A 12795-nucleotide genomic window follows, 5' to 3' on the forward strand; every position below is an offset into this window, starting at 1 on the left:
ATATCTTGCAGCATAAGTATTAGGGAACAGAAAATTGTCTGGGCTTTGGGGAAGAAAAAAGATACCTGCTGCCCAAGGTGCAATGTTAGTAGTTGTTTTCTTGTGCTTGCTTTTAGATATGGAATATAAAGGAATACAAAGTGCCATAGTTGTTGTTTTTACTTCTTCAGTATTGGGATATCTGCAAATTGGGTTGGAAAGAACACTTCAGTTTAATGAAGACTTTCTCTGTTTTTATTAGGAGTGAGTCTGAGTGTTTCTCTGATAAAATGGAGAATAGCTGCTTGCTTCTGAGAAATAACCACAGCCCACAGTCAACCTGATAAGAAATCTGAAAAGGAGTAACTCATTTTGAACAAAGGTGGCATAAGCTCATAAGGTAGAGATGAGGCTGCAAGCAGAAAGAGGGCAAGATTCATGTGTTTGATGCAAACAAACTCCAGCTTTAAAATCCAAGGACAGGTATAGTCAACATTAGTAAGTGGAGAGAAAGCTGGACACCCTGAACAGATAACCAAGCAAATGAGTGATGAAGTTAAACAGATTCATAAGGCAAGTAGAGGAAATGATCAAAGTAACCACCAAAGAACAAGAAAGTTTAAATCTAGCTTTTTTTTTTTCCTTCCGGAAATATGTTGACATTGAAACCTCACATCAGTATTTCCTAAAACTGCAGATCTCTTGGGTTGGACAGTAAAGAATTATTGCAGTGAGTCTTCCAAAGTTAGGTGTCATTGTGCAGGAGAGGAATTCAGGATGCCAAGGAAAGAAATGGAACTGGGGTGCCCAGGTGGCTCTGTCAGTTAGGCATCCAGCTTCAGCTCAGGTCATGATCTCTCAGTCCGTGGGTTTAAGCCCTGTGTCAGTCTCTGTGCTGACAGCTCAGAGCCTGGAGCCTGCTTCAACTTCTGTGTCTCCTTCTCTCTCTGCCCCTCCCCCACTCGTACTCTGTCTCTCTCTCTCTCCCTCAAGAATAAACATTAAAAAAAAAAAAAAAGAATGGAACTAATGGGGAATGATGTAAACAAAGGACCAGGGTTTTAGTAATGAAATGTGAGCACTTAATATTTCTAAGCCTCTAGTTTTTAATATGTCAATACTAAAATAATAAGTCCAAGTTCTCTTTTGAGAAATAAAAAGATAATTAGCAAAATGCCTCAAAAACAGGGAGGGCTTAAATTGTAGCTATTTCTTTTCCCACACATCCTTTCCTAAGCTCTCCTGTATTGCTAGAAGCATTATATAAAGTGGTTTAAGTAAGGAAAAATCATGACAAAATACTATACAGGAACAAAAGGATCTCAAAGTCTGGCAAGAAGCGTTAAGAAGGTTAATAGTGTGCCCAGCATTGCTGTGCTAGTAGAATTGGGTGAAAACCAGGACTGTTTGGTTCCAAAGCTCCTGCTTTTTCCTCTATCCCATTCTGCTTCTATAAATGAGATGATCAGTAAGCCAATGGAAGGTGATAATTACATTTATAATTTCCTCTGCTTTCAAGTTTCAGATTTAAGCTGTAGTACCTCCGTCCCAGTGGATGAAGGTCCTGTAAATTGCTGCAGTGACACAGCATAGCTTAAGTGTACCCATCCTCCTGCCCCTTCCTGTACCAGTCAGCACCAGAGAATGTGCCGCAAGGATGGTACAGAGCCCAGCACACTGTCATCATGGATCTAGAACCCAGTTTCCCTCAGCTCATCTGAGGCCTCCAGCTGAGCAGAACTTGAACCCCTTTTGCATCATACTTAGACACCAGCAGGGTGGTTAAAACTGTTTCAGACCCAGGGGAGAAAGCATTGTGAGAGATGTTGAACATGCTGAAAAGGAATGTAGCTTTGATTCCCGCCCCCCACCCCCCCAATACTGTGGGACTGACTGTGGGAGGAGAAGATATTCAGGTAAATATGGTATGGTGATGAGAGTCTGTAATATGAGCCTGGCGTCTCAAGGAAAGTTCTTAGTTTGTGGCCTCTGGGCAAGAATTAGCCCATCCTTATTCCACATGTCTGCCTCCTAGACTTGGCTGGAATCCCAGACAGAAGGCGTTTTTAACCCTTTCTCTGCCTCTGGCTTGTGGCTTGCGTCCTGTCCTGCTTTGGTAGTGTAGCCTCTCTTCCCAGTTTCTGTCTCTCTGTATGATTGTAGGAGGGCCGGCTCTAGCCAATAGACAGGTAAGGACCAAGGGTGCATTGGTACATTTGAACCAATCCAGCCAGTGTCAACAAGGAACAGCGTAAAGTTTCCCGGATATAGCCCAGCTCAGCTTACTTTGTCTGGGAGTGTGATTTAAAGCCCAGGGTTTAATGACTAATTAAAGTCCCTCGAGTCCCTGAGCTGTGTGTGCATAGTCACACATTAGAGCTGAGATCCCAAGGCAGTCGAGACAAGCCAGAGCGGCAAATGTGGTCAGTGGAAATGAACTCTCAATTCAGCTTTGCGACACGTGACTTCCTATTTCTGTAAGGTACTTCCAAGGGACTTCCTCTGTAAAAAAAAAAAAAAAAAATCAGCCTGCGTCCCAGGAGATTTCATTCAGTGCCTCAGCACCGTCGCTAAGTTACTTCCAACTCAGACTGAAGTTTTCCCTGAGACACGGTGTTAGTTTCTTTTCTTTCTCTTTCCTCTGTCATTGCCAGCATGCAAGGATCTTGTGGCTCCTGTTCGTGATCGGAAGCTGAATACGCTGGTGCAGATCTCAGTAATCCACCCCGCAGAGCAGAGTCTGACAAGATACGCAAGCACGGAAATCGTGGAGGTGAGCTCGCTCCTGGGTGCCTGCATTTATTTCTCGGCTCTGCTCTCCCTCTCAGTCTCTATCTGGATTTGAGTAAACAGCTGAAATAAGTTAGCTCATGGCCTGTAGCTCTGCTGTTACTGTCCTCTGTCATTTAAGAAAGCATACCTGAAGTTATTAAGCATGCATTGGTAACTTACCAGAATAAACAGATGAGAGAAAAGCTTGCCTTTTTCATAAAAGACCTTATGTTTCTTTAGTAAATAGAAAAAAAAAATCCCACTATGAATCCTTAAATAGAGCACCGAATAGGGAAAAATATACAGAGAGATTTTTAAATTAAATGGAATGAATATTTACTTTTTGGGGGGAAAAGTGAGTACCCATAAAGTACCCGGAGAAGTTAGTGTTTTTGACCTTTTTTTTTTTTTATGTTCTTCAGTCTGCCCATGGAAACTTTATATTCTCTGCTACTTGTGTTTCTTTTTAAAGTATGATGTTTTTCAAAGAAAGGTAGATGATTAATTTCAGAAACTGTGAAGTTTCTAGCTAAAGGGTGTAAATATTACTCATCAGATGAGAGCTTTCCTATTTACATTTATTATTACTAATATACATTCAAAATGTGTCGGGAGGAAACTTGTTACTGCATTGGATCAGATTCAAAAGAGGAAGTGTTTCCCTTTTGATTATTTTGTTCTCATCACGCATATTTCATGAACTTAGTGAATAAGAGATACTTGAACATCTGGTTTTAAAGAAAGTGCACTTAATCTCCTTAGCCCTGCATGATTTTTTTTAGACTTGTAAGCCCTGTCTGTTTTGAGGAATTTCTCTGTAGGGAACTAAGGAGCCTGCCCCAGACCGGGTTTGCTCAACGCAGACCTGTGCCTGGCTGCCCGAATAAACGATTCAGACTGAACTCTACTCATTTCTCTAATGGGAATGACCCAGGTCCTGCTCTTTGGAAACTTCAGGTTCCAATGCTGGTATAATTCATAGTTAATGTTGTAGTTGAATTAACAAAAATAGCCTCATTCATATAGCAAAAACTTGACTAAAATTATAAAATTGTTCATTCTATGAAAAAAAATTAAGTATTGTTCCAATTTAATTATTTTTAAAACATTGCCAAAACTTACAAGAAATTATTTTGACACATTTCAGATGTTTATGTTTGAACATCCATAACTGTTGGGGGCTGTTTTTTTCCAATGTGCCAATGAAGAGCTGAACAAAAAGTAGTATTTGTTGAATACAAAGAGAAAGAATGAATGAATAAATGAATAACTTGGGTTTTCAGAAACTCATAGAAACTTGGTTTACAGAATTGTAGCAAACATCTCAATGATATTTGGCAATATACATATTTAAATATAGATGTCAAATTTAATGCTGGATGTCAGCTTTCTAAAAATGAATTCTGAGGCGTTGAAATATCCTGCGTGGTGCATCCTGAGCTAGTAATTTTATAGCCCCAAATCCATCATAGGACGTTTCTTTCATTAGTTTTCAAATCGGTCTGAGAGAAAAAAACCACAGCTGAACATCTCAAAACAAATGGACATTATCAGAGCATGGCTTTCAGGTGAATCATTACAGAAAGGAAGTAAATGGTATTTTATGAGAAAATAGCTTCATTTTAATTTGATCAGTCGATACCTTAGATTTTTGTATAAATTTCATGTTAAATCCATTAAATGATTCTAGGTGGACTGACAACTGCCCCTACAGAAGGGTTCTGCACTTAATGAAAATAAGTTGTTTTTCCGGACTATTAGCAGCTCTGACGCTGATGTGGTACCATTTACGATCAACAGCTAGATAAGTATTTGGGGCCCTAGGCCTTCTGTCACCCATGAGCATCATTTGGCAATCCAGATCTCTCTTCCAGCAGAACTATTTCCTAGAAAAACAAACAGACTCAGACCCACTTTCTGCACTCTCATGTGTCACTGCACGCCGCCGGCTGCAGTTGCTGCCTTATTGAATCAAAGTTGTCTGCTGCTGCTGTTACAGGGAACAAGAGACCCACTGTTTCTGACTGGTGTCACGTTCCCATCCGAGTATCCCATCTATGAGGAGACCAAAATAAAGCTAACAGTCTATGATGTCAAGGATAAGTCTCACGACACTGTAAGTATTTATACTTATTTCTTTCTTTGAGAAAAGAAGTTACGCTTTTCCAAACTATTGGGTTTTGGATATAACTGGGCAATTTTCAAAGAGGGCATTTATAGTGTGCTTATGCTTGCCTTATGTTTATAGTTTCCTGACGCTTCCCCAACTCCAGTTCACTTGGCTTAGTGCCAAACTGGCCATTGGCTAGGAGCAAAAGCTTTCAGAACAGATTTTTCTCTTTTTCGGGAAGGCTGGCTTGATCTCTTGGTTTACATTTCTGTTGTTGTCTTTAAGGAGTTGCTGAAGGAGTCATATTGTGGGCATAAAGCAAGTAGAAAGGATTAATGTTATGTGTTTCAAAACTTTCTAGAGATTGTAATTATTCTAAAACAGGAGATTGATAAAGTGCTCTACTTTCACAATTTCTTCCTATACATACTAGAGAGAGAGAAACTCCCTCCTATTTTCTGAAGCTGTTCCTGGTGTGAAAACAGACAAAATGTACTAGGCATATGCTTTACTAGGCCTATGCATGTGAAGGTCGGGTAAAGTCCCAAAGGTCTTTTGTCGTAAATTCTTCAGTCTGCCCACAAGGTCTGACTTCTCTTCTACTTGGTATCAGACTGCCAGGTTAGATAGTGAAGTGCCCACCTCTAGAGGCTGCTCTGAAAATTCCTGGACAGGAGAGAAACCTGTTGGGTAGGTGCTGGGGAAGGGATGAATTCAATGGAACCCTATTCTTTAAGTTCTTCAAGTCAGCATGAAGTTTTGTCTGTTTTCAAGGCAGGGAGCTATGGCAGCATTCATGATCAATAGTGAAGCACAGGCCGGGGATCACCTGGAAGGGAGGGAAGCCTTTAGGGACCAGAAGAGTTCTGTTGAAGCTCAAGGGCACCGCTGGACCTAGTCTGGGGAAAGCATCACTATAAACTCAGCCCTTACGTAGGTTATGGTTCAAGTAGATGGAGAGAGGAGGTAATACAACTGTGCAGGAGAGTAGTAAGCAGGGAAATGATTAGGATGATGGGAAAGTAAGTAGCAACTATGGGGTTCTATGTTCCTCCAGGCACATGATCAAATTCAGTCCTCCTGGTGTTCCGAGGCACAGACAGGTCAGAGTACAGAAAGGACAGAGGCACAGCAACCCTGTGTTACAGAAATGAATGTTTTCCCTAAATTCCTGAGTTTGTGAAGTTCTTAGAAATATTAGAGTTAGAAATATTAAATGCCTAAGGTGTCTCTGTCCCCTTCACTCTCCCTCATTTAAGACATGCATGGATGTTAGCGCTTTAGGGATTATCAGCTTACTCATTAATTATGCTTTTTGTTGGCTTCTGTTCTGGAAGCTAATTATTTAAGGTCTTTTAAAGACTTCCTGCCTTGATCAGAGGTGTCATCACATAAAAGTATTGGATGGACTGGAATGCCTGCTGTAAAATAGGACTTGTGAAATTTGAACACACTTAGTAAGTGAAAGCTGGTTGCATTTCTTAAGAGCTGTTAATTAAGGCATAACCTCTCCCTTAAAATAACTAACAATCAGTTCTGGATATGGAAGTGTAAATAGAAACACAGTTTATTAATATGCTAATAGTCCCCATGGACATGTAGTCTTTATCCTGGAAGTTTTTTCTCTCATTTCTTAAGATTTTCTTTGGGTTGGGGTGGGGGAGGGTGGGAAGAGGAAGCAGGAAGTGGTTTTAAAGTACAATTCATAATTATGATCACTTAACAACCTAAAAAATTTAAGATCATAATACTTTTAAGCCCTATGAAATGAGAATATGTGTTTGTGTTTTAGAAAATTAGTGAATATGTGCTTGTATTTAAAAGTAGTTTAAATATTTGATCTTAGCAAATCATTGATCATGTTAGGCCGACCCAAAACAATGAAATCTTCTACCAACTGAATACTAATTAGTTGAGTTAGATGACTGAATTGCTAGCCCTTTCCTATTGAGTTTATCATTATGTGTAGTTCATCAGTCAAATAAATTTGTTACTTTTCCATTTCATATCATTGACATACCTATTAATATTAGATATTTTTAAAGAGGAATGATAGCCTTTCATCTGTGCCCTTGATACGGCTATTATCTAACTAGTCCTTGTTTTTGTATTCCTCTAAACCTTGGACCTCAGATTGATTACCTTACTTAGTGACTTCAGCAGAAATGTAATTAATCCTTATAATGAATGAGAAGAGTCTGTTGATTCAGAATGACTATTGTTTCCTCCTGCTGCATTCTTCATCCTCCTTATTCACTGCAGTAAATCTCTTCACTGTGGCAGATGGATGGATAATGCTTGGCAGGTGGGAAGGTGGGTTATGGTTGGGTGACAGGGTCATTATTAAAATTAGAGTGACTGGGGCACCTGGATGGCTCAGTTGCTTCAAACTCTTGATGTTATCTCAGATTGTGATCTCAAGGTTACGCCATCAAGCCTTGTGTTGGGCTCTGTGCTGAATATGGAGCCTGTTTGGGATTCTCTCTCTCCCCCTCTATCTCTGCCCCTTCCCCTCTCACATGCATGCTCTCTCTCTCTTTCTCTCTGTCTCTCTCAAAATAAATAAATAAACTTAAACATAAAATTAGGGTGAACTTTTTAAATTATTTTCCTCACCATGTGGAAATTGTCTTTTTTCTCAGAATGGGCTCTATAATATCCAGCTGTTTGGTGGGGACGTCAAAGCTTGAAATTTGTCCAAGACAGGGGGAGCCAAGTTCTAATAGTGAAACTCATGTCTTCTGGATATATACTGGTTGTATGCTTTATTGTAAACTTCCTAGAAACTGAAACAACATAGACAAAATTGTTTTTAGCATGTTATTTACATGCTTAGCCTTAGGGAATCAGGTTGGGAATCTGGGTCTTTCTTATGTTACAGGAAAAACTCAGAAGAAGGTGAAATTTATATAGGAAAAGAACATCACCATCAAACTTTGTCTCTTTTCACTTCTTCCCATACAACTGGTGTTTTGGAAGATCTTGAACAAGGTTCTTTCAACACTGAGTTGAGGACAGCCATTAATTTGCAAACATATGATTAGGTCACAGAATTAGTTTTGCTCATGGTAGAAATGTGAATTTTTATGTTTTTTGCAAGAGTGCAAATTGCTTCATTCCTTTTGTTGGTAGAGTAAACGTTTGCTGTATCCCCCAACTTGTTAGATGTTAAGTTTATAGGACAGAGTCCTGTGTCCATACTGAACATTTCTCAGGTGCCTAAGACATTTTTTTACTGCCAATTCCTAGGAACCCTCCATCTGTACCTTTTAGAAAAAGTGACCTTATCAAGAATAGATATAAGTGTATTGCACTGTGTGAATTATACGTCCAAAGCAGTTCGCTTCTAGTGCAGTTACCTATATGGAAGTGTCTAGTTAAGTTTTTATGTGTTTTTCCATGGAAAAGAAAATCATTTACTTTTAGTGTACCTTGACATGGCTTAGTCTTCTACAACTGGCTTTTTAGAAAGTTAGGCATAATTATACTTGTTGAGATACAAATTCTATAACCTGGCCTTCTCCTCTATCTTCTATAGAAGGTACAGTACAGCTGGTAAGGAAAAAGAAATTGATATTATTGATCACTAAGCACATACCAAGCACTATGGTTATATCTTCTTGTGTCTCCAAAAAATTCTTTGAGGAAAGTATTATCACGACCATTTTAAAGATGAAGAAATTGACATTCTAAAAACTTAAGTAGGCAAGTCAAAGATCCTAACTTTTCTCAAGTGTATGTTGATAGGATTGCCCTCATTTTCACTCCTACACGATGGTATTTTTACTTCAGCTGGAACTTTAAAAGCATTCCTCATTTGGGTCTTCAAAATTGATTGAGAAAAAGTGTTAATATTGTCAGTATGGGGGGAAAATATCCAAAATTTTAAGCACTTAGATTAAGCATGTATAATTAATTGCAGATGTCTGAATAACTTACATAATGAAGTGGCCAACTAATCATGAAAAAAACAGCTTTTATTACCTATTGTGAAGTGACTACATTTATGCTTAAACTTTTGCTTTTGTTCACCTGGCCTTGTTTTCTCTTTTCTGTCATGTGTACTACAAGGTTCTCTCAACTTGGCTGGTTCACTCAGACTTTGCCTTTCGTAATGCTCCCATCTCCATTGTAACATAATTTGCGAGAGGAGTTACTGATTCTGATTTTGTGGTATAGAGGTAGATCAGGGTTCTAAAATATTACTGCTCTTTAAATAAAACTTCACTTTCTTTCTACCTGTTGATAAATGGTATGTACTTACAAAGCACATATTTATATTTTATTGAAGTATAATTTATATATAATAAAATGGACAGCTATAAAGTTCAATAACTTCAACAGTTGCATATGACCACATAACCTATGCATATGCAAGATACAGAACATTTCCATCATTCCAGAAAGTTCTTTCGTGCCTCATTCTGGTTAACTGCCACCACGCATACTCTGAGGCAACAACTTTTCCATATATATCACCATGAATTTGTTTTGCTTGTTGAAATGTATGTTTTATGCCTGGTATCTTCTGTTCAACATGTTTTTGAGGTTCATTTATGTTGCTGAATGGTATATGACTGTATGGCATTATGCTGTAGTGATACTGCAATTTGTTTATTTATTCTCTTATTGATGGGCATTTGATTACTTAAAGCTTTTGACAACGATGAATAAAGTATCTATGAACATTTGAGCACAGTATTTGTGTGGACATCTGTTTTTATTTTGGGAGGTAAATATTGAGGAGTTAAAATTGTTAAATCATAGGGCAGATACTTGTTTAACTTTCCTAGGAACTGCCAAATTGTTCTTCAAAGTTACTGTATGGCTTTATTCTCCTACTCTTCATTCTGTATGAGAGGTCCAGTTAACTCCACCAACAACAATATTGTCAATCATTTTCATTTAGCATTCTAGTGGGTATGAAGTGGTATCTTAATGGGTATTAATTTGTGTTTTCCTGATGACTGATTCTTTAAGTACCTTTTCCTATGCTTGTTGGCCATTCATCTTTTCTGTTTCCAAGTTTCTAATCAAGTCTTTTCCTTGTAAAAATTGGATTTTCTTTTTATCGTTGATTGATTTTTAAGAACTTTTCCTATAGGTGGATGTAAGTGGTTTTATTAATACAAATGTGACAAGTGCCCTCACCTCTCTTTGGCTTGCCCTATAACTTTCCTAATGATTTTTCCTAATGATATATTTTATTTTAAATTCTGAGTGAAAATTTTGTGCTACCAAAGATTATTATACTTCAAGTGATGAGAATATTCTCCAGTGTCTTGCTTCAGAATGTTACATCATTCTAGCCTTTACATTGAGGAAGGAGAGAGGGATTAGTTATTTTCCCCATGAGGATATCTAGTTATTACAGCAGTTTGTCAAAAATACTTTCTCCTTTACTAAATTTAGTCAGTGTATTGACTAGAAATTCAGTTGTCTACTGTTAGATGTAGGTCTATTTTTCAATGATCTCTTTTTTTTCCATTGATCTCTTTATCTAGCATCATGACAATAACACAAAAATTGTAGCTTTCTCATAATTCCTGCCAGCTTTGTGCTTTTCATCAAGACTGTTGTTTTCGCTTTGCCTATTCTAGAGCCTTAGTTTTACCACATACATTTGAAAACAGCTTGCTAGTTTCTTCAGTGAGCCTGCTGGGATTTTGATTGGAATTGTGTTGAATCTATAGAGAATGGACATCTTAACGATATTAAGTCTATTAATCTTTAAATATGGTAGGCATATCACTTTATTTAGGTATTTAAATTTTATCAGGAATATATTTGTGTTCAGGTCATTTTTGTGTGGTCATAATATATTTGAAGACTTATTTCTAGGTACATTTTATAGTTTTTCATAATAACATATAAGGTATTTTTAAAAATATAGCTTTAGGGGTGCCTGGGTGGCTCAGGCAATTAAGTGTCTGACCCTTATTTCAGCTCAGGTCATGATCTCATGGTTTGTGGGATTGAGCCCTGCTTCAGGTTCTGTGCTGACAGTATGGAACCTGCTTGGGATTCAATCTCTCTCTCTCTCTCTCTCTCTCTCTCTCTCCCTCTTTCCCTCTCTCCCTCTTCCTCTCCCTCTCCCTCTCATTCTCTCTTAAAATAAATAAACATTGGGGTGCCTGGGTGGATCAGTCAGTGAAGTGTCAAACTTCAGCTCAGGTCATGATCTCACAGTTGGTGGTTCGATCCCTGTATTAGGCTCTGAGCTCAGAGCCTGGAGCCTGTCTGATTTTGTGTCTCCCTTGTTCTCTGCTTCTCCCCCGCTCACGCTCTGTCTCTCTCTCTCTCTCTAAAAACTAAAAACATTGGAAAAAAATAAAATAAATAAATAAATAAACAAACATTACAAAATATATGTAATTTTAAACTCTTATTTGTTAGCAGGCAGAAATACAATTACTTTTTGCATTTTAACCTTGTATCCTGCAGTCTTAATTCACATATCAGTTCTAAAGCATTCTTTTAAACTCCATAGGGTTTTGTAAATTATAATCGTGTTACCTGTTAATAATGAAAAATTTATATTTTCTTTTACAGTCAAAGTGCAATTTTATCTTTCCTTATTCCACTAGCTAGATGCCATAGGACTTTCAGGGTAATATCAGTAGAAGTGGTGACAGTGGAAATCCTAGTTTTATTTCTAGACTTAAGGAAGAAGTGTTCAGTATTTCATCATTGAATATGATCTTAACTGTAGGCTCTTCATAGGTGTCTTTTATCAGATTGAGGAATTTCTCTCTCTAATTTCTGTGAGTTTTTATCATGAGTAGTGTTGAATTTAGTCAAAGGGCTTTTTTGGTATGTATTGAGATGCTTAAATGTCTGTCTTACTTATTCCGTTAATGTAGTAAAGACATTAATTAATTTCCTTAAGTTAAGCCAACCTTAGATTCCTGGAGGCAGTTTTCTTCACTTGGCAGCAATCCCCCCTCTCTCTCAAGCTTCAGCCTAGTGTATGGGGAAATCAACCTCTGGTCTTCTGCCTCGCATTGGAAAAAGCCCTGTGCGACTCAGTGGTGCATCTCTCAGCTCTCCTGTACATTGAAATATCCTCCTTCAGTATGTGATGTCCCATGGGAAGGAGTAGGTGGGTGGGCAAGACTCATTTCATGCTCTGGCCAGGGCTCCTCGGGACTCACATCACTCATGCCAAGTACCATGTGCTCATTAAAAGTTTATTACAAGTCCAGCTGCTTTCTACAGAAGTCCTCCTCTTCTTGCTGCTCAGCCGGGAATAATACCAGCCATGGGTAGGTCTTCCTCCAGGAAGGGTCTGTCATTCCCTAGATTTCATTTCATTTGGTTTATTTACACCCTCAGTTTTCTGATGAGTTTAACAAAAACCGATTTGGTAGTGTATCTGATTTCTTAACCTTACTGTAGGAGTGACAGTCTCTTGCAAATATTTGCATCTTAACCAGAAGCAGAAGTGCTACATAAGTTCTTTCCTTTAGCATTTATGCTACTCTCTCTATATTTGTATTTCCATCTCTTTTTCCCCACCTCTGTAGTTTACATATTCAGTGCATTACAGTCTATGATGCTTTTTACACTGATTTTCCTTTCCTTTTTCATTCCTGTTCTCTCTCTGTGTTACTGGCTTCATTCACACAGTACTTGCTCTGTGTCATCTGTTCAGGGCTTTTGTTTGTTTTTTATTGTTTTTGTTTTTGTTTGAGCTCCTGCAATAGAGGAACGAGTATTCAATACTTCCTTACTTTCCCTAAGAAAATAGTGTTTGCATGGAGACAGACTAGTTACTTGACAGTCTTATTTGAAATAAGAAAATGAATTTACTCATGAAACAAAGCAAGTGCCTTACAAAGCCTTTTGGCCTTAGCAGAGTGTCTGCTTGACTGTGAGGTGGCCACATCCTATTTCATGGAGATCAGCAGAACTGTACTTTGAATATTTTCACA

At 38.2% G+C, this 12795-nt stretch overlaps 1 protein-coding gene across 1 annotated transcript in view; it reads left to right on the forward strand.

Annotated features, from left to right (window-relative positions):
* The window catches only part of INPP4B (inositol polyphosphate-4-phosphatase type II B), a 411625-nt gene that overhangs the window by 61685 nt on the left and 337145 nt on the right, over positions 1-12795 (forward strand). The window contains exons 5-6 of the mRNA XM_029940652.1: positions 2634-2752; positions 4751-4867. Coding sequence (XP_029796512.1) covers positions 2634-2752; positions 4751-4867 — 236 coding nt within the window. The remainder of the gene's footprint in view (positions 1-2633; positions 2753-4750; positions 4868-12795) is intronic.

Source organism: Suricata suricatta, chromosome 1 (genome assembly GCF_006229205.1).
Source record: "Suricata suricatta isolate VVHF042 chromosome 1, meerkat_22Aug2017_6uvM2_HiC, whole genome shotgun sequence".
Lineage (NCBI taxonomy): Eukaryota > Metazoa > Chordata > Mammalia > Carnivora > Herpestidae > Suricata > Suricata suricatta.